This window comes from Mobula hypostoma, chromosome 24 (assembly GCF_963921235.1).
Source record: "Mobula hypostoma chromosome 24, sMobHyp1.1, whole genome shotgun sequence".
In the NCBI taxonomy this organism is placed as follows: domain Eukaryota; kingdom Metazoa; phylum Chordata; class Chondrichthyes; order Myliobatiformes; family Myliobatidae; genus Mobula; species Mobula hypostoma.
The window spans coordinates 14,753,792-14,781,579 of record NC_086120.1 but is presented as its reverse complement, the minus strand read 5'-3'; the positions used below and the strand labels follow the sequence as shown (position 1 = coordinate 14,781,579).

Below are 27,788 nucleotides of genomic sequence, written 5' to 3'. Positions count from 1 at the left end.
AAAGGGTTAACATACAAAGTGTGTTTGATTGCTCTGGTCCTGTACTCGCTGGATTTCAGAAGAATGAAGGGCAATCTTATTGAAACCTATCCAATATCGAAAGGCCCAGATAGTGGATGTGGAGGGGATATTTCCAATAGTGGGAGAGTCTTGCGTCAGACAACACGGCCTCGGAGTACAAAGGTTGCCCCTTTAGAATAGAGATGAGGAGGAATTTTTTTAGGGAGAGGATGGTGAAACTGTGGAATTCAATGCCATGGACAGCTGTGGAGGCCAGATCATTAGGTATGTTTGAAGTGGAGGTTAATTAGGTTCTTGATTAGTAAGCACTTATAGGTGTGGGGAGAGGGCAGGAAAATATGGTTGAGAGGGATAATAACTCAACCATGATTGAATGGAGGAGAGACTCAGTGGGGCTGAATGACCTAATTCAGCTCTTACAGTATGGTTTATGGTCTTATTATTCAAAAAAAATGCTGTACATTCTGATAGATGAGTTATGCTTTTGAACTGTCAGATAGATTAAATATTATGTTCTATAAATTTTCTTTCCTTCTCTCAAACAAGGAAAGGATATCTGAACTAGAAGGAACTCATGAATTTTTACAGGCAATTGGATTTGAAAGAAAAACGTTGCAGGTACCTGGGCAAGGTAACAGTAAATTTTCAGTGACTCTTATTGATTATTCAGAAGTATAGAAGGAATAGAATTAGGAGCAGCCTGTTTGGTTCTTCACATCTGCTCTACCATTCAGTAACATCATAGCTGATATTTTTGCCTTGGCACCACTGTCCTGCACTAACTCAAGTCACCTTGTTTTCCCACTGTCTAAAATGTCTATTGACTTCAGCTTTGAATGTACTCTGGGACTAAGTCTCCACAACACTCTTGCAAAGATTCATTATCCCATGGGTGAAGAAATGTATTCATTTCTCTATTCTGAATGGTTGAACCATAATTTTATGATTCTAGATTTCCCAGCTCGGACAAGTATCAGCTCTTTGACAATCCAATCAAGTCTCATAAGAATTTGTACATTTTATAAGACCATAAGATGTAGGAGCAAAGTTAGGCCATGTAGTCCATCGAGTGCTCCACCATTCCATCTGGCTGATTTATTATCCCTCTCAACCCCGTTCTCTTGCTTTCTTCCATAACCTTTTGATACCCTGACTAATCAAGAACCTGTCAACCTCCACTTTAAATATACTCAATGACTTGGCTTTCACAGCCATTTGTGGCAATTAATTCCACAGATTCAATGCTCCCTGGCTAAAGAAATTCCTTCTCATGTCAGTTCTAAATGGACATCCCTCTAATCTGAGGCTCTGCTGTCTGGTGCTAGACTTGTCCACTATAGGAAACATCCACTCTATCTAGCCCTTTCAATATTTGATTAGGTTTCAATGAGATGCCTCTTCATTCTTTTAAACTCCAGTGAGTACAGGCCCAGTGCCATCAAATACTCCTCGTGTGTTAATACTTTCATTCCCGGAATCATTCTGGTGAACTTCCTCTGGACCCTCCCCAATGCCAGCATATCTTTTCTTAGATAAGAGACCCAAAACTGATCACAATAGTCCAAATGTGGTCTGACCAATACCTTTTAAAGCCTTAGCATGACATCCTTATTCTTATATTCTAGTCCTCTTGAAATGAATGCTAACACTGCATTTGCCTTTTTCCCCACCAACTTAACCAGGAAGTTAAGTTTTGAATTTTCTTCCCATTTAGAACATGGTCAACACCTTTATTCCTTCTACCAAAATGCATGACCGTAAACACTTTCTTACACTATATTCCAGCTGACACTTTTTGCCCATTCTCTCAATCTGCAAGTCCTTCTGTAGCACATATTCCTGTGGTTTGTGTCTTCAACTCTTTTCTGGAGTTGATCCAAACTTTCAGGTTTGACTTATGAGAGAATCTACTTTGTTAGGATCAGCTACGCTAGGGAAGAAGCATTTCATTGTTGCATAGAATTCACTTTTTGCTTTCTAACTTAAGCAACCTTTAACAATATTTTTAATCCACAGAGAATGAAGATGAGTTTTATGTGTTCAATGAGGATTTTCTTACTACATACGAAGACCTCAGACAATATAAAGATGAGCTTTTAAATGCTGAGCCAGTTAGAGCACAGCTGGATCGACAGGTCAGAGTTTTTCAACCTTCACCACAGGCAGCTAAATTTGAATTACCCAACGACTTCTATAATCTGACAGCTGAAGAAATTAAACGCGAACAACAGATGAGGTAAGACTTAATTCACCTATCAATGCTGTTGGGATTAAATTCTGTAATTTAATTATGAAGAACAAATATACTTTAAAGACTGGAATAACATACACAAAATACTGGATGACACTGATGAAAGGTCTCAGCCCAAAACATCAACTATTTATTCCTCTTCATAGACATTGCCTAACCTACTGACATCCTCCAGCATTTTGTGTGTGTTACTCTGGATTTCCAGCATCTGCAGAATCTCTTGTGTATATATTTTAAGAGCAAGAGGATAAGATGTGAGAGAATAGAACCAGTCAAGTGTGACTGTGGAAAAGTGTTTATGGAACCGGAGGAGATAGCAGAGGTGCTTAATGAGTACTTTGCTTCAGTATTCACTATGGAAAAGGATCTTGGCGAATGTAGGGATGACTTACAGCGGACTGAAAAGCTTGAGCATGTAGATACAGGTCCACAATCCCTTATCCAAAATTCTGAAATCCTGAAAGCTCCGAAAACCAAGGTTTTTTTTCGCCAGCAGCTGATGTCACTCAGGTGTGACGTGGCAGCACTAGCAGAGGCCACCAGGTGTCAGTTGTGGCTCAGCACTCATACTGGTTACACATGCATTGCTGTTCACTGATATTTTGTGTTCACCGTTGACTTTGTGTTTAATTTCTCTGTGAAAATGTCAAAAAGAGCTGCAGATACCCCTATGGGTAACAATGAGAAAAAGAGAAGGAAGCATCTATCATTATCAATAACGCAGAAAGTGGAGTTATTGCAGAAGCTTGATTGTAGTGTCTGTGCGGCATCTTACTGAAGAATATGGAGTCGGAACTACCACTGTATATGATTTAAAGAAACAGAAAGATGAGTTACTGAAGTTTTATAGTGACAGTGACGTTGTACATTTATTCCAATAAGTTATTTACCACGTGTTTGGGTTCGTTTGAAGCTGTTTATTTTTGTTTTATTGAATGTTTTTTCTTGTCATTATTCCCTAAACAATACAGTATAACAACTATTTATATAGCATTTACATTGTGTTAGGTATTATAAATAATCTAGAGATAATTTAAAGTATATGGGAGGATGTGCGTAGGTCCGGAGCTCCGCTGGGTCCTAAAGCCCACTGCACTGAGACAGGTTAAATAAGGGACTTGAGCATACGTGTTTTTTGGTATCCGCGGGGGGGTCCCGGAACCAATAAGGAGGGATTCTGAAATCCGAGAAATTCTGAATTCCGAAATTCAACTGGTCCCAAGGATTTCAGATAAAGGATTGTGGACCTGTATTAAGAAAGAGGATGTGCAGGAGCTTTTGGAAAGCATCAAGTTGGATAAGTCACTGGGACCGGACGAGATGTACCCCAGGCTATTGTGGGAGGCGAGGGAGGAGATTGCTGAGCCTCTGGTGCTGATCTTTGCATCATCAATAGGGACGGGAGAGGTTCCAGAGGATTGAAGAGTTACGGATGTTGTTCCATTATTCAAGAAAGGGAGTAGAGATAGCCCAGGAAATTATAGACCAGTGAGTCTTACTTCAGTGGTTGGTAAGTTGATGGCAAAGATCCTGAGAGGCAGGACTTATGAAAATTTGGAGAGGCATAATATGATTAGGAATAGTTAGGAATAGCATAGCTTTGTGAAAGGCAGGTCATGCCTTACGAGCCTGATTGAATTTTTTGAGGATGTGACTAAACACATTGATGATTGTAGAGCAGGAGATGTAATATATATGGATTTCAGCAAGGCATTTGACAAGGTACCTCATGCAAGGCTTATTGAGAAAGTAAGGAGGCATGGGATCCAAGGGAAAATTGCTTTGTGAATCCAGAACTGGCTTGCCCCCAGAAGGCAAAGAGTGGTTGTAGATGGGTCATATTCTACATGAAGGTCGTTGACCAGTGGTGTGCCTCAGGGATCTGTTCTGGGACCCCTACGCGTCGTGATTTTTAGAAATGACCTGGATGAAGAAGTGGAGGGATGGGTTAGTAAATTTGCTGATGACACAGAGGTTGGGGGTGTTGTGGATAGTGTGGATGGTTGTCAGAGGTTACAGCGGGTCATTGATAGGATGCCAGACTGGGCTGAGAAGTGGCAGATGGAGTTCAACCCAGATAAGTGTGAGGTGGTTCATTTAGGTAGGTCAAATATAATGACAGAATATAGTATTACTGGTAAGACTCTTGGCAGTGTGGAGGATCAGAGGGATCTTGCGACCCGAGTCCATAGGGCACTCAAGGCTGCTGTGCAGGTTGACTCTGTGGTTAAGAAAGCACACAGTGCATTTGCCTTCATCAATCATGGGACTGAGTTTAGGAGCCGAGAGATAATATTGCAGCTATATAGGATCCTGGTCAGACCCCACTTGGAGTACTGTGCTCAGTTCTGGTCACCTCACTACAGGAAGGACATGGAAACGATAGAAAGGGTGCAGAGGAGATTTACAAGGATGTTGCCTGGATTGGGGAGCATGCCTTATAGGTTGAGTGAATTCGGCCTTTTCTCCTTGGAGCGATAGAGGATGAGAGGTGACCTGATAGAGGTGTATAAGATGATGAGAGGCATTGATAGAGTGGATAGTCAGAGGCTTTCTCCCAGGGCTGAAATGGCTTGCACGAGAGGACACAGTTTTAAGGTGCTTGGAAGTAGGTACGGAGGAGATATCAGGGGTAAGTTTTTTACGTAGAGGTGGTGAGTGGATTATGGGCTGCTGGTTACGGTGGTGGAGGCAGATACGATAGGATCTTTTAAGAGACTTCAGGACAGGTATATGGAGCTCAGAAAAATAGAGGGCTATGGGTAACCATAGGTAATTTCTCAGGTAAGGACATGTTTGGCATAGCTTTGTGGGTCAAAGGGCCTGTATTGTGCAGTAGGTTTTCTGTGTTTCTATTTCTACAACTGTTTGGATGGGAAAGACCTGAAACTTCAGACCACCAAACCAAATCATACTGTCCCTTGCATCTTTTGTACATGCCTGAATAGCTCAACTCCATACTGTTTAAACTACAGTGAACTACCAGGTTGCCCCTATTGTGTAGAGCTTGAAGCCATCACATTTTGACTAAGTGCATTAATTAAACTACAATTCTGATCATTCTGGTTAAAAAAAAAAAGCTTTTTTAAAATAAAAAATGGTCATAAAAACGTATTCTGTATATTCCTGTTGCAGAGTGCAGTGAAAAGTCCTCCTATGCTATAGTGTATGTCTTAATCGATAGTAACAGCTTTTCTGCACAGAGAAGTGTGAATGTGTTGGTGTGTAATTTGTAAACTCTGTCTTCATATTCGTGATTTCTTGGTCAATAAACTATATAATGCTCCATTAGTCACTTGTAATTCACCTTCTCATTTCTAAGTGTTTTGCTGTAATTTTGGAGACTTAATTATCCTTCAATTACTGTTGTTCAGTACGGGATCAGGTGTTTTTTTTATTGTTTTGTAATATTAAAATGTGTCATAGTTAGATGAGAGGATGGGAAATACTGATCTCTCATTCCTTAAATTGGCAAAAATTTTTATGAGACCATAAAATAAAAAGGCACATAATATGAATACATTACTATCGAACAATGGGGATTGTTTTTACTGTTCTATGTAACACAACAATGAAATGAGTTTGAATTCCGTCTGGGTAGCCTCCAACCTGATGGCATGAACATCGACTTCTCTAACTTCCGCTAATGCCCCACCTCCCCCTCGTACCCCATCCATTATTTATTTTTATACACACATTCTTTCTCTCACTCTCCTTTTTCTCCCTCTGTCCCTCTGACTATACCCCTTGCCCATCCTCTGGGTTCTCCCCCCACCTTGTCTTTCTCCCCAGACCTCCTGTCCCATGATCCTCTCATATCCCCTTTGCCAATCACCTGTCCAGCTCTTGGCTCCATCCCTCCCCCTCCTGTCTTCTATCATTTTCGATCTCCCCCTCTCCCTTCCACTTTCAAATCTCTTACTAGCTCTTCCTTCAGTTAGTCCTGACGAAGGGTCTCAGCCTGAAATGTTGACTGTACCTCTTCCTAGAGATGCTGCCTGGCCTGCTGCGTTCACCAGCAACTTTGATGTGTGTTGCTTGAATTTCCAGCATCTGCAGAATTCCTGTTGTTTGAATTCTTCATTGTGAGTTTTAGATCTTTAATATCCCACTGGACTCCACGGCTGTTTACAAATTAGTGAAGGTTTATTCATTGGCTTAAAAACATCTCTGCTTTAATTCTGATAAAAGCTGCTTCTATATTACTATTAATTACCAGCTTCTGATAACCAAGAAAGGAATCAAATCAACCAGATGTTACTTGCGGGACTTTGTAAGAAAACTCACACCGTGTTCTCTATCTTCAAAGTTATTCATCAGTGATGTGAAATGAATGACATAAGTGTACGTTTTTTTCCTCAGTGTTTTGCAATTTCTGTGTTTGTCTTCAGCTAATACTTTTTCTAGAATTATCTGTTGGCTAGTAATGGGAAAAGTGAAATCTGCTTATCTCTACTATGCTGGGGATAATTAGGCTTGCTTTAGCCTTTGTTTTCAATAAAAGGTGCAGAGACGATATGGGTTATGTTGGATATGAGAGCTTGAAAAGCTTCATGAACTGCGCTAGATGCAAGAACCAAAGGAAAGGTTAAGAGGTGAATTAATAGAGCTTTTTTCAAAATTACAAAGTGTTTAATAGAATATGCATGGGGGCATTTACACGTGGAGATAGAAATGGTAGTCACAATAAATCCACTAAACAATTGGAGAAAATTTATTTTAATTTGTCACAAAATATTGTAGTTGGTGTAAATCAGTGTTTCCCAACCTTTTTTTAGTCTCACACCACCCTAAAGCACCTTCATACTTGCCAAAGCCCCTAGAAGGCACAATATTCTTTCTGGCACCCTCATAGTGTAAAAACATGTCTACCATATGCTAACATGAGGAAAATAATTCTGCTTTAAATTTTTATTTATCTTTAAACTGAGCTTACACAGTACCTGTACATTGTAAAGCACCTTCGATATCGATGTGATCCTTGAGTTTGATGGTTTTTAGCAAGAGTTGAAATAACTGGTTCAAGTTGAGGCAGCAAAAGCTTTAAGCCCCCACTCATAACAATATCCAAGTAGTTTCTGTGTTTTTCTGAGTATGTGGCTCACTGCACTGAAACCTCTTTCAGCAAGGTAGAAGGATGGACATGCAATGATGAGAAATTTGGCTCTTCTCCAAAGACCAGGAAACTTTGTATGACATTGTAGTCATACACCACAAAAGGCGACATTTTTGAAAAGCATTTTTGCTTCTTCTTTGTGAATTTTGATAATTTCTTCTTGCAAGCTCTCTTCCTGTTCTTCCACCTTGCAAAGAAATCCCAGTCCGGAATTTCCAGATTGTTCAAATCCTTGAATCAATTCTGAAAATCCTTCAGTGACTGCAGGTGTAAACAGTACTCTTGCAAATCACCGCTTGTGAAAGAGAATGCCAAACTTTCTGTGCAGGGAAACTGTGAGAACATTCTTCAATGTTTTTCTTATATATTTCCCATCTTCCAACAAATGTGGACACTGCACGTTTTGCCTGGATTAAATTGAAATTTTCACCCTGCAGTTTAATAATTAGAATGTTCATTTTGTCATATAGGTTGGCTAGTAATGCCACATCTCCACATAGAAGCTCAGTGTTGTTTCCCAGTCGCTTGTCAACCTTGAGCAAAAATTCAACCAGTGTCAAAAAGACCAAAGAAATGTTTTAATCAACAGTCAATGCACTTTAGTGTGAAGAAGCAAGTGTTCAAACTCCTTACCGTTATCTTTGCATAACTTGCAAAATATTCCGTTATTGAATGGATAAGCTTTAGTTTTGCTGACAGCAGAGTCATACTTGGGGGGGAAAAGTCAGTGGCTGAGGCTGTTGATGTGAGATATTGACAATGAATTACACAATGTATTGTAAACAGACTTGGAACTTCTTTTTTCATAAATATCACTAAACCAGCATGGTGTCCTATCATATATTGTGCTCCATCTGTTGCACAAGAAATCATGTTCCTAATCAGAATACTTTTATCCTCAATATGCATCTTGAGTTTGTCATAGATTGTTTGTCTGATATTTGTTTTAAATTTTTTTTTACAAAAGAAGATCTTTCCATAAACTTTTCCATTTTTGATAAACTACATATGGCATTAGCTTCTCTCATTTTGTCAATACCACGAGCTGCAAAGTTGTTACTCGGAGGAGTTGATTTTAAAATACTGGTATCCATTTTGAGAACGATTGTAAGCACTTCTGATACAGCAGGCAATCTTAATCATTCACCACTTGTTCCGTGCCGCGAGTCGAGGACTGTTGGCCACCCAAGTTGCTAATTTATGCATCCCAATAATGTCTGGATGGAAAGGTCAGATGAGATTGTCAAGTTTTAGATGCATTGTGACAATGAGTGCTCACCATCTGTAGACCTCTGGTTCTTCCTGTGTTCCAGTGCATCATTCATTTTTTTTGTTGGAAGTGTCTGCTCTACTAACAGTCGGTCAGGTGTCGCCATCAAGTTAGGGTGCCCCCTGAGGACTTCTATTTCCCCTTTCCCCTAATGCCCCCCTTTGGACATGTAACTGCCCCCATTGACGGTCCAGATCCTTGCTCAGGCAGGAATTAATTTTAGCCATGACCAATCTTGCAAAATACTTCATCACAGTAAGTGCTACTGGACAGTAGTTATTAAGGCAAGTTACCAGGTTCTTTTTGGGCACCGGTATGATCTTAGCCTGCTTGAAGCAGGTGGGTACTTCAGACTGCCAAAGTGAGAATTTAAAGATCTCAGTGAACATTCCAGCCAGTTGGTCAGCACAAGTCTTTAGGACTTGGCCAGGTACCCCATCAGGTCGGATGCTTACCATGCATTCACCCTCCTGAAGGGTGCTCTCACATTGGCCTCAGAGACTGAAATCACAGGGTCATAGAGTGCTGTCGGAGTTTTGTGAAGGTGCCTCCATGTTTTGATGGTCAGCATGAGCATTAAGGCTTGAGCTTATCTGGGAGTGAAAATCATTGTCATATAGTTGGAGGTGATAACATTCAAGCCCTGCCACAGCTGTCAAGCATCCTTCTGTGATTCAAGTTTAGTTTGGAATTGGCACTTAGCACGTAAGATGGCTTTCTGGAGATGGTGCCTGCACCTCCTTGTATTTTACTTGGTCGTTAGACCTGAATGCCACTGATCTGGCCCTCAGCAGGTTGCAGATTCTGTGGTTCCTCCAGGGCTTTTGGTTGGGGAAAACTCTGGATGATTTTGTGGGGGAATATTTTATAAAGTCCACAACAGCTTTGATGCTTTCATTCAGATCCTCTTTAGTCCTTGAAATTGGCACAGTCCCTGACTCAAAACAACCCTGCAGCTGCTCCACACGCTCTCGTAACCACCTCTTTGTTGTCCTTACTTCTGGAGCCTTGCTCTTTTCCCTCTGCTTGTATACAGTTAGGACAAGGACAACCGGATGATCAGATTTCCCAAAATGTGGTCTAGGGATCGAATGGTAGGCATTCCTTATGATAGTGTAGCAGTGGTCAAGTGTGTTGGGCCCTCTGGTGCTGCAGGTGACATGTTGATGATAATTGGGCAGAGATTGCTTCAAACAAGCCTCGTTAAAGCCCCTGACAATGATTTCAAAGTCATGTGTAGAGCCTGTTTCTTGTTTGCTGATGACTGCACTCTGTACCTTGAATGCCTGATTTACATCAGCCTTTGGCAGTTTGTAAACTGCAGTCAGGACCATACAAGAGAACTCTTTTGGATGCCATACACAGGCAGTGTCAGCATTACCCCTCTGTTCAGTCAGTCCAATAGAAGTAAGTCCAAGTCTTGGGCTTGCTGCGTAAGAGGGTGGTCCTCTGTTCCCCCGTGTGCTGTGCTGTTGAGCTATAGCAGAACCAGCCTTGCAAGGGTTCCCCGAGATTAAACTGGAGAATTCCTGCTTCTGTGTCAGGACTGGCACAGAATCAAAAATGTTACTCATCTGAAAGGAGTTCTTGGCTTGTGGATTAGGAGCAAAAGGTACAGAAAAGTTTTTTTTCACTGTTTTAAATTATTTATTTCCCTTTTTTAATGTTGTCTTTTAACAACAAGTAAAGTCGTATTTAAGTTTAGATAGACAGCTCTGTCCCCATCTCTGCTTTGTCTAAGCCTGTTACGAGTTTGCAGGAGTAGGGCTTCAGTACATTGAGTAAGGCCTCTCATCTGAGAGCTCACAATCTTATCTCAGAAAGACTGGCAACTTTTTTTCCTGACCCAAGAAGCCAATGGCAACATTTCATCTTGGATCATAATTAGGTGCTGGCCCAGTAGTACAGTGAAATCCTGACCTTGGTGCTTTTTGGGGGAGGTGTTCATTCTCACTGTGACTGTGTGGGTTTCCCTCAGGGCTCAGTTTACCTCCCATATCTCTAAGCTGTTCTGGGTGGTATCTTAATTGGCTACTACAAGCTAGCCCTCATGCAGGCAAGCATCAGTAGAATTAGGTGGGGGGGGGGTTGATGGGTATCTGAGAGTGAGTAGAATACTGGGAAATAATTAGAATGATGGGATTTCCGTGAGAGTTGTCATAGCCTTGCTGGGCTGAATGGCTTCTTCCTGTAAGGAAATGAAAAATTTAGCTCAGTGACTGAAGTGAATCTCCTCGATACTAGTGATCCTCAGAATGATACATTATCTGTGCAAACCTTCATTATTTTATAGATCAGAAGCTGTTGAAAAGTCAACCATGCTAAGAACCAAAGCCATGAGAGAGAGAGACGAGCAGAGGGAGTTGAAGAAATATAACTACACGCTATTGCGTGTTAGATTCCCGGATGGATACATTTTGCAAGGTAACCCTTTTTTTAAATCTCTCATTATTCCCAATAAAGTTCCCTTATGATTAGTTGCTTGTGTTACATACCCGTAACAGTTTAAATAAACCAGCAGCAATAGATCACACCTGGAGTCTGGTTTTGATGTTAAAACCACTATCTTTATTAGTATCTACTTAATATAACAACTTAAACAAGAATAATCAAAAGTTAACAGTGTTATGAGTACACATATGTGTAAATGTAACTCCCAAACCATTGAGCTTGGGATGGGGGGGCACCAGGCTTAAAATCTTGAGATGGTAAGGTATGAAAGTTCAGTTCATCTATGGATTAAATGATGTGAGAGAGATATGATGAAGTTCATGGCTCCACATCTCTAAGGCCTTGCACAAAAAAGGGATTTATGGAAGAGGCAAGGAAAAATCCTTGGCTAAAATGGAAAGTATACCCTTGCCTGTAACAACTTGCAAACATGGATGATACGGTAAAGATGTGCCAAGAAGATCTTGAGTTCGGATGAGGCTAAACTGGAACTTTTTGGCCTCAACACTAAGCGGCACGTGTGGCATAAATACTCCTATACACCATTCCTACTATAATGTATGGTTGAGGTACCATTATGCTATGGAGATGCTTTTCAGCAGCAGGGACTGGAAATCTGGTCAGGATTGATAAAAAGATGAATGCCGCTAAACACGAAGAGATCCTGGATAAAAACTTGCTAGTCTCTGCCAGAAATCTTGAACTGGGGAGGAAGTTTGTCTTTTTCAGCAGGACAACGACCCAAAGCACACTGCCAGAGTAACCACAGAGTGGCTTCAGATGAAGAAAATTGATGCTTTTGAATGGCCAAAGTCAGAGTCCTAACCTTAACCCGATTGAACATCTCTGGTCAGACATAAGATTGCTGTCCACCACCACTCCGGCATTTGAGAGCAATTTTGCAAGGAGGAATTGGCAAATCTTACTCCATCACATTGTGCAAAGCCAAAAAGACTACTGGCTGTAATAGCTGCGAGAGTTGACTCAACTAAATAGTGAGCAAAGGGGGATAAATACTTCTGCTGACAGTTCAATTTAAAAATTCTTAGTTTTGCATACTTTATAATTTTCCCTGATTTTTGGGCTGTACTGTGGGGATTGGGGGGGGGAAGGGGCATGTGATTCACAAATTTAAAAAATCTCGTTAAATTGATCAAATCCTTGGTTGTAATGGTCATTTATATGAACAAAAGGTTCAGCAGGGCTGTATTCTTTTTCAAGGTACTGTATTTGTTTAGGGAGGAGAATTTAATGTTATTGTGTTTCAGAATCTGTTGATACTATATGTAAAATATAATGGATTTTAGTTTGGAAAAGATTAGTTTATAGCTGACAACTTTTTCATTTGAGGCATTCCCTTTCTGATGAGCTAAAGCTGAAATGGCAATCTTTGTATCATTATGGTAATCTTTTGCAACCTCTTTATTTGTGCTAAACTTATTTTGTGTGTTCCTTTCTTCCAGCAACATTCTATGCACGTGAGAAGGTTTTAGCTATCCGTGAATTTGTTCACAGTGCTCTTGAAAATGACTGTGTTCCATTTGAGCTGGTGGCTCCTGGAGGTCAGAAACTAAAGGATGACTCTGCAATGCTTATTGAAGTTGGACTGGTAAACAGTTTTACAATTTTCCTTTTGTTTGGTGTTTCTTTTTATTCCTTTCTTTAGAGAGGGTGAAAGTGATTCTGTTTCCTGGTCTTTAGTGACATCTGCTGGGAACCTATTCATCAGACAGTATGTTTTTATTTGTTCTTCGCTACCTTTGGCAAGGAGAAATCATCTGCTTTTTTTGGACATAGAATTTTAAACACATTTGTGTCTTGAATAAGAGGATTAAAATTCATGTTATTAGCTTTTTCCTTTCTGAAGGATAAATTGGCACAAAATGTGTGGTATATGGCAAGTTCCTATGGATAAGTACAATAGTAAATACAGCAAAGCTTTTAGGGGTGAGCAATAATTAATGTTCAAGTCATGACCTTTAATCAGAACTGTTATGAAGTTCTGCTAACCATTTCTCCCCATCCAAATAGGGATTTTAATTTCCTGGAGGAACTCAGCAGGCCAGAGAGCATCTATGGAAATGAGTAAACAATCAACATTTCAGACCAGGACCCAGTAAAGAGTACACATTTTGGGCTGAGATTTGGCCCGAAATGTCAACTGTTTACTCTTTTCCATAGATGCTGCCTGGCCTGCTGAGTTCGTCCAGCATTTTGTGCATATTACTTTGATTTCCAACATCTGCAGATTCTCTCTTATTTTACTTTCCTGTAACTTTTCCTTTCTTGCTTTATATGAGTTCTTCCCCTCATGGCCTGAGCTTAGTAGTCCCTTATCACAATATATTAGAACACAAACATTGAACTTAAAAAGAAAGTTGAATTTAAAAAAAAATTCGATACAGACCACAACGGCAATAATAGAAAGGTAGCTGCAAATATTGCAGACCAAACAATCCAAGTGTCTTCTGCCATCTGTTTAAAGTGTCTGAAGCAATTCTATTTCAGGGTCTTGGCCCGAAACGTTGACTATACCTCTTCCTATCGATGCTGCCTGACCTGCTGTGTTCTACCAGCATTTTGTGTGTGTCTTTTTCAGTGTGATACACTTTGTGCATTACACTCAATTCCAACAAGACCTTGAGACACAGGAGCAGAGTTAGGCCATTGTTTGTTCATCATAGCTGATTTGTCATCCCTCTCAACGCCATTCTCCTCCCTTCTCCGTAACCTTTGACACCTTTACTAATCAACGATAGGGTCTTTTAACCGGAAACGATAGGGTCTTTTAAGCGGAAACGATAGGGTCTTTTAAGCGGAAACGATAGGGTCTTTTAAGCGGAAACGATAGGGTCTTTTAAGCGGAAACGATAGGGTCTTTTAATGTGGAAACGTTAGGGTCTTTTAAGAGTCTCCTAGATGGCTACATGGAGCTTAGGAAAATAGAGAGCCTGAGAGGAGTGGAGTTAACAACATTATTGAACATGTCCAATACAAGCTGTTGGTCTAGGCCTGTTTTGTTTTTTTTCCCTTGGGGTTTTTTTTTCTCTTTTTCTTTTGGGGTTTTTTGTTGTTTATTTTTTTTCTTTTTATTTCTTTTTTTAATGTTTAATCTCATTATGAGTTTGGAAGTCTTTTATATCTGTTACTTAAAATTCATTTTATATATGCTGATGAACATTTTTCCATTCTCTTTGTACCAACTTTGTTATTGAGTTTATAATTTTGAAAAATTAATAAAAAGATTTAAAAAGAAAAATAGAGGGCCATGGGTAAGGCCGAGGTAGTTCTAAGGTAGGGACATGTTTGGCACAGCTTTGTGGGCTGAAGGGCCTGTATTGTGCTGCAGGTTTTCTATGTTTCTGTGTAACCTTTGCTTTAAATATACCCAGTGACTTCGCTGCCATCTTTGGCAATGAATTCCACAGATTCATCACCCTTTGGCTAAAGTAATTCCTCCTCATTTCTATCCTAAAGGGACATCCTGTTTTCAGGCTGTGCTGTCTAGTCTTTGACTCTCCAACTATTGGAAGCATCCTCTTCACATGCACTGCATCTAGGCCTTCCAATGTTCTTTGGGTAAAATATGCTGGAGACTGTCCATTTGTTTTTGTAGTTCTTCAGTCTTTTAAGATCTGACCAAAATTTGGAGATGGATGGAAATGAAATAGAAAGCTTTAGACTACCCAGAACTCTGAATGCATTAGAAACATAGAAAACCTACAGCACAATACAGGCCCTTCAGCCCACAAAGCTGTGCCTAACATGTCCTTACCTTAGAAATTACCGAGGGTTACCCATAGCCCTCTTATTTTTCTGAGCTCCATGTACCTGTTCAAGAGTCTCTTAAAAGACCCTATCATATCCGCCTCCACCACCGTTGCTGGCAGCCCACTCAACGCACTCACCACTCTGTGTTTATTTAAAAAAAAATACTTACCCCTGACATCTCCTCTGTATCTGCTTCCAACCACCTTAAAACTGTGCCCTCTCGTGCTATCCATTTCAACTCCGGGAAAAAGCATTCTCAATACCTCAGCTCCAATGTATTTTCCCAATCAGGCAAACAGAACTGAATCTAGTTGCTTTCCTGACGGCCTATCCAATAAAGGCTCAGTCTTTAAGATAAGATCGGATTAGTTATCCTACACTTGAAAATCTTACAAATGATCCCAGTGGTGCTAATTTGATCCAGGATCCTGGATGATTTTACATTTGGCTTGGCAATTTTGTGCCATTTGGGCAAAATTAACTTTATCGTGGTCAGTGACATAGTGCAAGTAGCTAGCAGCTGGAAACTGATTGGTTCAATCAGTGCAAACCTTTGAAAGTGGCAAGGAAAGAATATTTTGGTGGGAGGGAGGACAATACTTACAGGTTGTGCTGTGACTAGATAATAAGAGGAATATTGTGGGGTTTTTTTGTAACTCTCAGTACTGATCTTTGCTCTGTTGTTTTCAGGTTCCTGCTGCTTTACTGACTTTAACATGGGATGCTGACGTTCTATTGGATATACAAGCTGCAGGTCAAAATTTTACTGGCACAATTAAACAAGAACTGCTGTCTAATGTCCAAACACTTGTATAAGTAAAAAAAAACTTGATGGCCCAGTTGAATATTTTATGTAAATTTATTTTGTAAATGAAACTGTATCCACAGGAAATCAGAAATCAGTTCTTTAAATGCCATTTGAAATATGATTTGAGATGGCTGTATGTGTACCATATTAATGTACCATAATCTGAAACATTGATGAAGTTTTGTGTTCCTACTCTGGTTTAGATGGTTTAATGTTTTGATTCTGAAAGAATAGGATGGATGATACAGTTGTAATCTCAATTAGAAATGAGCATTACATTGAAGCCAAATTTCCATGAGAAATTCTGATCAGTTTAACTAAAAGAATACCCAGGAGCATAATTTCAAAATATCAAGAAATATCTTGCATTTAGAAAGAAAGGAGAGGATTGTGATTAATTAAATTAATATTGCTAAACTTTTTATTTACTACTAATGCTCTGAGTTTGGCTTTTTGCTAGCAGTATATTTTTTTTTACTGCCTCTATACATTGATCTCCTTCTTGGGGCTTAGGTGATTTTTTTTTTGTTATACTGCCTTAGCCCTGTGATGACATTATAGTTTGTTATGTGCTGTTTTCACCAAGTAAAAATCTGCCTTTACTTTGGGTATGAATCACTTTCATCAAAAAAAAGATATTTCATAATTGTTTTTGGGATCAAGCTGTGTACAGATTGTCTTCTTTCCTACAAAATAGTAACATTACAGAAGTAACCCAATAATTATCAAAGTACAAGAGCGTGTGAAGATGTGTGTAATTGCAAATACAGTATTTTGTTTATAATTTATATTATACCAGAAAATGAAGTAAAAAATTTGAAAGTATTGTTATAGTTCTGCATTATTTATAAAACTGCTAGAACTGAATTTTAAAATACAAACACCACCATAACTACTCCATCATTTACAGCCTGAAAGCACTATCCCTAAAGTGAGCTTCCAACAGAGCCGTGTGCAATAACTTGGCATTTGTGTCTAAGTAAGGATAACTGTTGTATGTTTAGTTAAACAGGTGGCCCGTTCACCTTGAGCAGGTTTAAGTTCGTGGTCCATTGCTCTTGCCTTGTGCATCTTGATTGTTTTGACTGTGCACTAAGCTGTTATTGGAGCTGCCAATGTGCAGGGAACTTGCTTCCATGTGGGTTGAATTCAGGTTGAGCTGTTAGACCATAAGTTACAGGGGAAGAATTAGACCATCTTGCGCTTGAAGTCTGTCCTGCCATTTGATTATAGCTGATCTATTATTTACTCTCAACCCATTCTCCTGTTCTTTTTCCCCATAAACTTTGACACCTTTTATAAAACAAGAACCTCTCCACCTCGACTTTAGATATACCCACTGACTTGACCTCCACAGCCATCTATGGATTTGCCTTCCTGTGGCTGAAGATGTTCCTCCTTATCTGTTTTAACGACATGCTTTTATTATCATGCTGTACTGTCCACTTCTGGAAACATCCTCTCCACATCCACTCTATTCCAGCCTTTAAATATTTGGTAGACTTCATTTAGATTCCTCCTAATGCCTCTAAGCTCTAGTAAGTGTAGGTCCAAACACATATGCTGCTCATACAACATACATCAAAGTTGCTGGTGAACGCAGCAGGCCAGGCAGCATCTATAGGAAGAAGCGCAGTCGACGTTTCAGGTCGAGACCCTTCGTCAGGACTAACTGAAGGAAGAGTGAGTAAGGGATTTGAAAGCTGGAGGGGGAGGGGGAGATGCAAAATGATAGGAGAAGACAGGAGGGGGAGGGATGGAGCCGAGAGCTGGACAGGTGATAGGCAGAAGGGGATACGAGAGGATCATGGGACAGGAGGTCCGGGAAGAAAGACGGGGGGGGGGGGGGTGACCCAGAGGATGGGCAAGAGGTATATTCAGAGGGACAGAGGGAGAAAAAGGAGAGTGAGAGAAAGAATGTGTGCATTAAAAAGAGTAACAGATGGGGTACGAGGGGGAGGTGGGGCCTATCTGTTACTCTTTTTAATGCACACATTCTTTCTCTCACTCTCCTTTTTCTCCCTCTGTCCCTCTGAATATACCTCTTGCCCATCCTCTGGGTCACCCCCCCCCGTCTTTCTTCCCGGACCTCCTGTCCCATGATCCTCTCGTATCCCCTTCTGCCTATCACCTGTCCAGCTCTCGGCTCCATCCCTCCCCCTCCTGTCTTCTCCTATCATTTTGCATCTCCCCCTCCCCCTCCAGCTTTCAAATCCCTTACTCACTCTTGCTTCAGTTAGTCCTGACGAAGGGTCTCGGCCTGAAACGTCGACTGCGCTTCTTCCTATAGATGCTGCCTGGCCTGCTGCGTTCACCAGCAACTTTGATGTATGTTGCTTGAATTTACAGCATCTGCAGAATTCCTGTTGTTTGCTGCTCATACGTTAACTTGTTCATTCCTAACATCATTCTTGTAAACCTTCTATGGACCCTCTCCAAATACAGCACGCTTATTTTCAAAATGAGATCGTGTAACCTGACCAACGCCTTATAAAGCCTCAATATTGCTTCCTTGCTTTTATATTCTAATCTTCTCAAAAAGAAAATGAAATGAACATTGCATTTGTCTTCCTTTACTACTGATCCATTCTGAAAGTTGCCCTTTGGGATTCCCAAGACCTTTTACACATCTGATTTATGAATTCGCTCCCCATTTAGAAAATAGTCTATGCCTTTATTCCTCCTACCAAAATGCAGGACGATACACTTCCCTACACTGTATTCGTCCTGCTGCTTCTTTAGCCATTCTATTCTGTCCAAGTCCTTCTGCAGACCTCCTGCTTCCCAACGGTATCTGTCCTTCCACTTAGCTTTACATTGGCCACAAACCCATCAATTCCATCATTCAGATGTAATCTGGAAGGTAGAATACCCAGCATTGACCACCTGTGAAACACCATCAGTCACTGGCAGCTAAACTAAAAAGACCCCTTTTATCCTCATTCTTTGCCTTTTGCCAATCAATCTTCTATCCATGGTAGTACCTTTCTTATAATATCATGGGCTCTTAGCTTATTTAGCCTCCTGTGGCACCTTATCAAATGCTTCCTGACAATCCATGTAAATTATATCCACAGACTTTCCTTTGCTCATCATCTGTTGCGTCCTCAAGGAATTAACAACACATTTATAATATGCACAGAAGTTGGAGCTTGTGATAACTACTTTTCTCCACTGAGTTAGCTCTCCCATTACTGCTGTATATCTATTTAAAAAGTGATTTCAAAACTAATTGAAATTCAAATGCCAATAAATCTATTTCATGGCTGTCCTTTTAACCACTACAACTTGCATATTTTTAGTATCTTCAGCAAAGACGTTTGTGTTCAAATGTTCATCAGTCACACGGAAGTATTGGGACTCTTGACTATAAGTTTGCGTAATGGGATAGATAGTGGATGTGGGGGGAAATTTCTAGAAGAGTTTTAATGTTTTTGTAGCTGACCAGTGGCGGTAGTGATAAAACTCTAGACAAGCAAGTGGCCAGGATTGGTGTAGTTTTAGTTTCACTTGTGGAAATGGAACATTGCTCTCAAATGCAGCATTGTTCATTGACCTTAGTATTACTTCCCGTCCCTCTCTGATGTGCTGATTCTTCCTGTGATACAGTAAAGAGATTATGCAAGTATTTTTTTTCAGAACTGGAAGACTGATTGTGAGACCTTAGTTGGCAGAATTTGACCAACTACGGAATATTGCAGATTACCTTGTTTCTGATAGCTACTACTTATGATATTTTCTCTTGGAACTGACTGCTTCCTTAGCTGAGACAGTGAGGTAGCCAACACTACTGACCCAGTTTCTTATTTGCTGGAATGTTGCAAAGCTGAATATTGTATTACTGAACTTATTATGAACATGATTATGTGCAAGTTACTTGGTCCTTTTATCCTTAAACCAATAAATGGAACACTCATGTCACAAACAATTCAACAGCAATGACATATTATAATTGGTTACTGAAATATCTTTTAATAGTAACTGTTTGAACACTGTCAAAGGGGTTTTCTTTGAAGATTATTTTGTTTTGTTTACCATTAGTCAATTGCTTGTTTTAATTTATCAGAATAATATATATTTATGAATGAAGCAATTATTGTACACTAAAATGAAGCTATTAAACTTGCATATTTTGGTCTTGTCTATACTTGGTTTCATACACATTCTTTATTAATAAAGTAATTACAATTTGACTATTTGTTAATGTACATTTCACATTATTTGGTGTGAATTTGAGTGAACGCTTTAGCCCTCAACAAAGTTGCTGGTGAACGCAGCAGGCCGGGCAGCATCTGTAGGAAGAGGTGCAATCGACGTTTCAGGCCGAGACCCTTCGTCAGGACTAACTGAAGGAAGAGTGAGTAAGGGATTTGAAAGTTGGAGGGGGAGATCCAAAATGATAGGAGAAGACAGGAGGGGGAGGGATAGAGCCAAGAGCTGGACAGGTGATAGGCAAAAGGGGATACGAGAGGATCATGGGACAGGAGGTCCGGGAAGAAAGACAAGGGGTGGGGGGTGACCCAGAGGATGGGCAAGAGGTACATTCAGAAGGACAGAGTGAGAAAAAGGAGAGTGAGAGAAAGAATGTGTGCATAAAAATGAGTAACAGATGGGGTACGAGGGGGAGGTGGGGCCTAGCGGAAGTTAGAGAAGTCGATGTTCATGCCATCAGGTTGGAGGCTACCCAGACGGAATATAAGGTGTTGTTCCTCCAACCTGAGTGTGGCTTCATCTTTACAGTAGAGGAGGCCGTGGATAGACATGTCAGAATGGGAATGGGATGTGGAATTAAAATGTGCGGCCACTGGAAGATCCTGCTTTCTCTGGCGGACAGAGCGTAGATGTTCTGCAAAGCGGTCTCCCAGTCTGCGTCGGGTCTCACCAATATATAAAAGGCCACATCGGGAGCACCGGACGCAGTATATCACCCCAGTCGACTCACAGGTGAAGTGTTGCCTCACCTGGAAGGACTGTTTGGGGCCCTGAATGGTGGTGAGGGAGGAAGTGTAAGGACATGTGTAGCACTTGTTCCGCTTACACGGGTAAGTGCCAGGAGGGAGATAAGTGGGGAGGGATGGGGGGGATGAATGGACAAGGGAGTTGTGTAGGGAGCGATCCCTGCGGAATGCAGAGAGAGGTGGGGAGGGAAAGATGTGCTTAGTGGTGGGATCCTGTTGGAGGTGGCAGAAGTTACGGAAAAATAATAGTCCTTCCAGGTGAGGCAACACTTCACCTGTGAGTCGACTGGGGTGATATACTGCGTCCGGTGCTCACGATGTGGCCTTTTATATATTGGCAAGACCCGACGCAGACTGGGAGACCGCTTTGCTGAACATCTACGCTCTGTCCGCCAGAGAAAGCAGGATCTCCCAGTGGCCGCACATTTTAATTCCACATCCCATTCCCATTCTGACATGTCTATCCACGGCCTCCTCTACTGTAAAGATGAAGCCACACTCAGGTTGGAGGAATAACACCTTATATTCCGTCTGGGTAGCCTCCAACCTGATGGCATGAACATTGACTTCTCTAACTTCCGCTAATGCCCCCCCTCCCCCTCGTACCCCATCTGTTACTTATTTTTATGCACACATTCTTTCTCTCACTCTCCTTTTTCCCCCTCTGTCCCTCTGAATATACCTCTTGCCCATCCTCTGGGTCTCCCCCCCCCCTGTCTTTCTTCCCGGACCTCCTGTCCCATGATCCTCTCGTATCTCCTTTTGCCTATCACCTGTCCAGCTCTCGGCTCCATCCCTCCCCCTCCAACGTTCAAATCCCTTACTCACTCTTCCTTCAGTTAGTCCTGACGAAGGGTCTTGGCCTGAAACGTCAACTGCACCTCTTCCTACAGATGCTGCTTGGCCTGCTGCGTTCACCAGCAACTTTGATGTGTGTTGCTTGAATTTCCAGCATCTGCAGAATTCCTGTTGTTTGCTTTAGCCCTCAAGCTGCTCTAATATTTGGTGGAAAGGTGGCTGCTGTGTGACATAAAGCTGCCTTTTTCTCCATATTCCTTAAATCAGTTTAAAAGTGACATGAAGAATATCTTGCAAAATTGATACATACGTGTTCCTATCAGTGTGACTTTTGCATTACAAAGTTTTGGGGTGCTGTGAAGAATGTACCATACCTGAGGTTTGCCCTTAAATCAATCGTCTATCCATGTTAATGATACACTAAACCCCCACCCCATCATGTAATTTCATCAACAGATAAAAGTAATAGATTTATAATTTTTCTCATGGCATTTTAAAATTTGAGATTCATACTTTGGCAAGGTGATTTTTGGATAAGCCTCTTTGCTTTGCACAAAGTGATAGAGCAAGATTTGCCCATTCCTCCTTGGGAGATTGCTCAAGCTGAGCCACATTACTAGGGGACTGGCAGTGGACAGCAATCTTGTTCTTGCCAAAGATGTTTGATTGAGTTAAGGTCATCACCGCTTAGTGTTGAGGCCAGACACCTGACCACAAGACCTCGTCCTGCATCTTTATAGTATTTTCTAAGTGACACTTTGCCAAGTCTTTTGGGGCAAGAATATGCTTATTTTTAAGCAGTTTTATGTGGTGTAAATCTAATAGTGTGTATCAGCCAGGTAAACCATCACTACTGTAAAATAGGGTGGAGGTAGCATCATGGATTGTAAGGGGAATAGATAGGCATTTCTGCAGCCACAAACGTGACTCCAGGAGGGTATGTTGCCTCCCTGGTGCAAGGGTCAAGGATGTCTCAGAGCGGCTGCAGGACATTCTGGAGTGGGAGGGTGAACAGCCAGTGGTCGTGGTGCACATAGGTACCAACGATATAGGTAAAAAATGGGATGAGGTCCTACAAGGTGAATTTAGGGAGTTAGATAAACTAAAAGGTAGGACCACAAAGGTAATAATCTCTGGATTACTACCAGTGCCACGTGCTAGTCAGAGTAGAAATAGGAGGATATATCAGATGAATACGTGGCTTGAAAAATGGTGCAAGAGGGAGGGATTCAAATTTCTGGGGCATTGGAACCAGTTCTGGAGGAGGTGGGACCGGTACAAACAGGACGGTTTGCACCTGGGCTGGACTGGAACCAATGTCCTAGGGGGAGCATTTGCAACTGTTGTTCAGGAGGATTTGAACTAATGTGGTAGGGGGATGGGAACAAGTGCAGAGAGACGGGTGTAAAATGAGGGTAGAAGCAAAAAGTAGTAAGGTGAAAAGCAAAGGCGGCAGGCCGGCAAATCCAGGGCAAAAATCAGAAAGGGCCACTTTTCATCATAATTGTATAAGGACTAAGAGAGTTGTAAAAACAAGCCTGAAGGCTTTGTATGTCAATGCAAGGAGCATTCGTAACAAGGTGGATGAATTGAATGTGCAGATAGTTATTAATGAATACGATATAGTTGGGGTCACAGAGACATGGCTTCAGGGTGACCAAGGATATTCAACATTCAGGGATATTCAATATTCAGGAGAGATAGGCATGAAAGAAAAGGAGGTGGGGTAGCATTGCTGGTAAGAGAGGAGATTAACGCAATAGAAAGGAAGGACATTAGCCAGGAGGATGTGGAATCGATATGGGTGGAGCTGCATAACACGAAGGGGCAGAAAACGCTGGTGGGAGTTGTGTACAGGCTACCTAACAGTAGTAATGAGGTTGGGGATGGCATTAAACAGGAAATTAGAAACGCGTGCAATAAAGGAATAGCAGTTATAATGGGTGACTTCAATCTACATATAGATTGGGTGAACCAAATTGGTAAGGGTGCTGAGGAAGAGGATTTCTTGGAATGTATGTGGGATGGTTTTCTGAACCAACGTGTCGAGGAACCAACTAGAGAGCAGGCCATTCTAGACTGGGTATTGAGTAATGAGGAAGGGTTAGTTAGCAATCTTGTCATGCGAGGCCCCTTGGGTAAGAGTGACCATAATATGGTGGAATTCTTCACTAAGATGGAGAGTGACATAGTTAATTCAGAAACAAAGGTTCTGAACTTAAAGAAGGGTAACTTTGAAGGTATGAGACGTGAATTACCTAAGATAGACTGGCAAAAGATACTGAAAGGGTTGATGGTGGATATGCAATGGCAAGCATTTAAAGATCGCATGGATGAACTACAACAATTGGTCATCCCATTTTGGCAAAAGAATAAACCAGGGAAGGTGGTGCACCCGTGGCTGACAAGGGAAATTAGGGATGGTATCAATTCCAAAGAAGAAACATACAAATTAGCCAGAAAAAGCAGCACACCTGAGGAGGTGGGAGGTGGGAGAAATTCAGAGACCAGCGGAGGAGGACAAAGGGCTTAATTAGGAAGGGGAAAAAAGATTATGAGAGAAAACTGACAGGGAACATAAAAACTGACTGTAAGAATTTTTATAGATATGTGAAAAGAAAAAGATTGGTTAAGACAAATGTAGGTCCCTTACAGTCAGAAACACTGAATTGATCATGGGGAACAAGGACATGGCAGACCAATTGAATAACTATGGTTCTGTCTTCACTAAGGAAGACATAAATAATCTTCCTGAAATAGTAGGGGACCGAGGGTCTAGTGAGATGGAGGAACTGAGGAAAATACATGTTAGTAGGGAAGTGGTGTTAGGTAAATTGAAGGGATTAAAGGCAGAAAAATCCCCAGGGCCAGATAGTCTGCATCCCAGAGTGCTTAAGGAAGTAGCCCAAGAAATAGTGGATGCATTAGTGATAATTTTTCAAAACTTTTAGGTTCTGGATTAGTTCCTGAGGATCGGAGGGTGGCGAATGTAACCTCACTTTTTAAAAAAGGAGTGAGAGAGAAACTGGTTAATTATAGTCCGGTTAGCCTGACATCGGTGGTGGGGAAACTGCTGGAGTCAGTTATCAAAGATGTGATAACAGCACATTTGGAAAGCGGTGAAATCATCAGATAAAGTCAGCATGGATTTGTGAAAGGAAAATCATGTCTGATGAATTTCATATAATTTTTTGAGGATGTAACTAGTAGAGTGGATAGGGGAGAACCAGTGGATGTGGTATATTTGGATTTTCAAAAGGCTTTTGACAAGGTCCCACACAGGAGATTAGTGTGCAAGCTTAAAGCACACGGTATTGGGGGAATGGTATTGATGTGGATAGAGAATTGGTTGGCAGACAGGAAGCAAAGAGTAGGAATAAACGGGACCTTTTCAGAATGGCAGGCAGTGACTAGTGGGGTACCGCAAGGCTCAGTGTTGGGACCCCAGTTGTTTACAATATATATTAATGACTTAGATGAGGGAATTAAATGCAGCATCTCCAAGTTTGTGGATGACACAAAGCAGGGCGGCAGTGTTTGATGTGAGAAAGATGCTAAGAGGATGCAGGGTGACTTGGATAGGTTAGGTGAATGGGCAAATTCATGGCAAATGCAATTTAATGTGGATAAATGTGAGGTTATCCACTTTGGTGGCAAAAACAGGAAAACAGATTATTATCTGAATGGTGGCCGATTAGGAAAAGGGAAGGTGAAACGAGACCTGGGTGTCATTATACACCAGTCATTGAAAGTTGGCATGCAGGTACAGCAGGCGGTGAAAAAGGCGAATGGTATGCTGGCATTCATAGCAAGAGGATTCGAGTACAGGAACTGGGAGGTACTACTGCAGTTGTACAAGGCCTTGATGAGACCACACCTGGAGTATTGTGTGCAGTTTTGGTCCCCTAATCTGAGGAAAGGCATTCCTGCCATAGAGGGTGTACAAAGAAGGTTCACCAGATTGATTCCTGGGATGGCAGGACTTTCATATGATGAAAGACTGGATCGACTAGGCTTATACTCGCTGGAATTTAGAAGATTAGAAACATAGAAACACAGAAAATAGGTGCAGGAGTAGGCCATTCGGCCCTTCGTGTCTGTACCGCCATTCAGTATGATCATGGCTGATCATCCAACTCAGAACCCTGTACCAGCCTTCCCTCCATACCCCCTGATCCCTTTAGCCACAGGGGCCATATCTAACTCCCTCTTAAATATAGCCAATGAACTGGCCTCAACTGTTTTCTGTGGCAGAGAATTCTACAGATTCACCACTTTCCATGTGAAGATGTTTTTCCTAATCGCGGTCCTAAAAGGCTTCCCCTTTATCCTCAAACTGTGACCCCTTGTTCTGGACTTCCCCAACATCGGGAACAATCTTCCTGCATCTAGCCTGTCCAATCCCTTTAGGATTTTATACATTTCAATAAGATCCCCCCTCAATCTTCTAAATTCCAATGAGTATAAGCCTAGTTGATCCAGTCTTTCATCATATGAAAGTCCTGCCATCCCAGGAGTCAATCTGGTGAACCTTCTTTGTACTCCCTCTATGGCAAGGATGTCTTTCCTCAGATTAGGGGACCAAAACTGCACACAATACTCCAGGTGTGGTCTCATCAAGGCCTTGTACAACTGCAGTAGTACCTCCCTGCTCCTGTACTCGAATCCTCTTGCTATGAATGCCAGCATACCATTCGCCTTTTTCACCGCCTGCTGTACCTGCATGCCCACTTTCAATGACTGGTGTATAAACACCCAGGTCTTGTTGCACCTCCCCTTTTCCTAATCGGCCACCATTCAGATAATAATCTGTTTTCCTGTTTTTGCCACCAAAGTGGATAACCTCACATCTATCCACATTAAATTGCATCTGCCATGAATTTGCCCACTCACCTAACCTATCCAAGTCACCCCGCATCCTCTTAGCATCCTCCTCACACCTAACACTGCTGCCCAGCTTTGTGTCATCCACAAACTTGGAGATGCTGCATTTAATTCCCTCATCTAAGTCATTAATATATATTGTAAACAACTGGGGTCCCAGCACTGAGCCTTGCGGTACCCCACTAGTCACTGCCTGCCATTCTGAAAAGGTCCCGTTTATTCCTACTCCTTGCTTCCTATCTGCCAACCAATTCTCTATCCACATCAATACCATACCCCCAATACCGTGTGCTTTAAGCTTGCACACTAATCTCCTGTGTGGGACCTTGTCAAAAGCCTTTTGAAAATCCAAATATACCACATCCACTGGTTCTCCCCTATCCACTCTACCAGTTACATCCTCAAAAAATTCTATGAGATTCGTCAGACATGATTTTCCTTTCACAAATCCATGCTGACTTTGTCCGATGATTTCACCGCTTTCCAAATGTGCTATTATCACATCTTTGATAACTGACTCTAGCATTTTCCCCACCACCAATGTTAGGCCAACCGGTCTATAATTCCCCGGTTTCTCTCACTCCTTTTTTAAAAAGCAGGGTCATATTAGCCACCCTCCAATCCTCAGGAATTAATCCAGAATCTAAAGAGTTTTGAAAAATTGTCACTAGTGCATCCACTATTTCTTGGGCTACTTCCTTAAGCACTCTGGGATGCAGACTATCTGGCCCTGGTGATTTTTCTGCCTTTAGTCCCTTCAATTTACCTAACACCACTTCCCTACTAACATGTATTGCCCTCAATTCCTCCATCTCACTAGACCCTCTGTCCCCTACTATTTCAGGAAGATTATTTATGTCCTCCTGAGTGAAGACAGAACCATAGTTATTCAATTGGTCTGCCATGTCCTTGCTCCCCATAATCAATTCACCTGTTTCTGTCTGTAGGGGACCTACATTTGTCTTAACCAATCTTTTTCTTTTCACATATCTATAAAAACATGTACAGTCAGTTTTTATGTTCCCTGCCAGTTTTCTCTGATAATCTTTTTTCCCCTTCCTAATTAAGCCCTTTGTCCTCCTCTGCTGGACTCTGAATTTCTCCCAGTACTCAGGTGAGCCACTTTTTCTGGCTAATTTGTATGCTTCTTCTTTGGAATTGATACTATCCCTAATTTTCCTTGTCAGCCACAGGTGCACTACATTCCTTGATTTATTCTTTTGCCAAACTGGAATGAACAATTGTTGTAGTTCATCCATGCGATCGTTAAATGCTTGCCATTGCATATCCACCGTCAACCCTTTAAGTGTCATTTGCCAGTCTATCTTAGCTAATTCACCTCTCATACCTTCAAAGTTACCCTTCTTTAAGTTCAGAACCTTTGTTTCTGAATTAACTATGTCACTCTCCATCTTAATGAAGAATTCCACCATATTATGGTCACTCTTACCCAAGGGGCC

General features: G+C 41.4%; 1 protein-coding gene across 3 annotated transcripts in view; it reads left to right on the top strand.

Moving 5' to 3' along the window:
* Positions 1-17,302, top strand: part of ubxn6 (UBX domain protein 6) — a 51,379-nt gene extending 34,077 nt beyond the window's left edge. For all 3 annotated transcript variants that reach the window (XM_063032149.1, XM_063032150.1, XM_063032151.1), the window contains 5 exons: positions 568-652; positions 2,038-2,257; positions 10,952-11,082; positions 12,573-12,718; positions 15,571-17,302. In XM_063032149.1, the coding sequence (XP_062888219.1) occupies positions 568-652; positions 2,038-2,257; positions 10,952-11,082; positions 12,573-12,718; positions 15,571-15,696 (708 nt within the window). In that variant the 3' untranslated portion in view covers positions 15,697-17,302. The remainder of the gene's footprint in view (positions 1-567; positions 653-2,037; positions 2,258-10,951; positions 11,083-12,572; positions 12,719-15,570) is intronic.
* Positions 17,303-27,788: the final 10,486 nt, after the last annotated feature.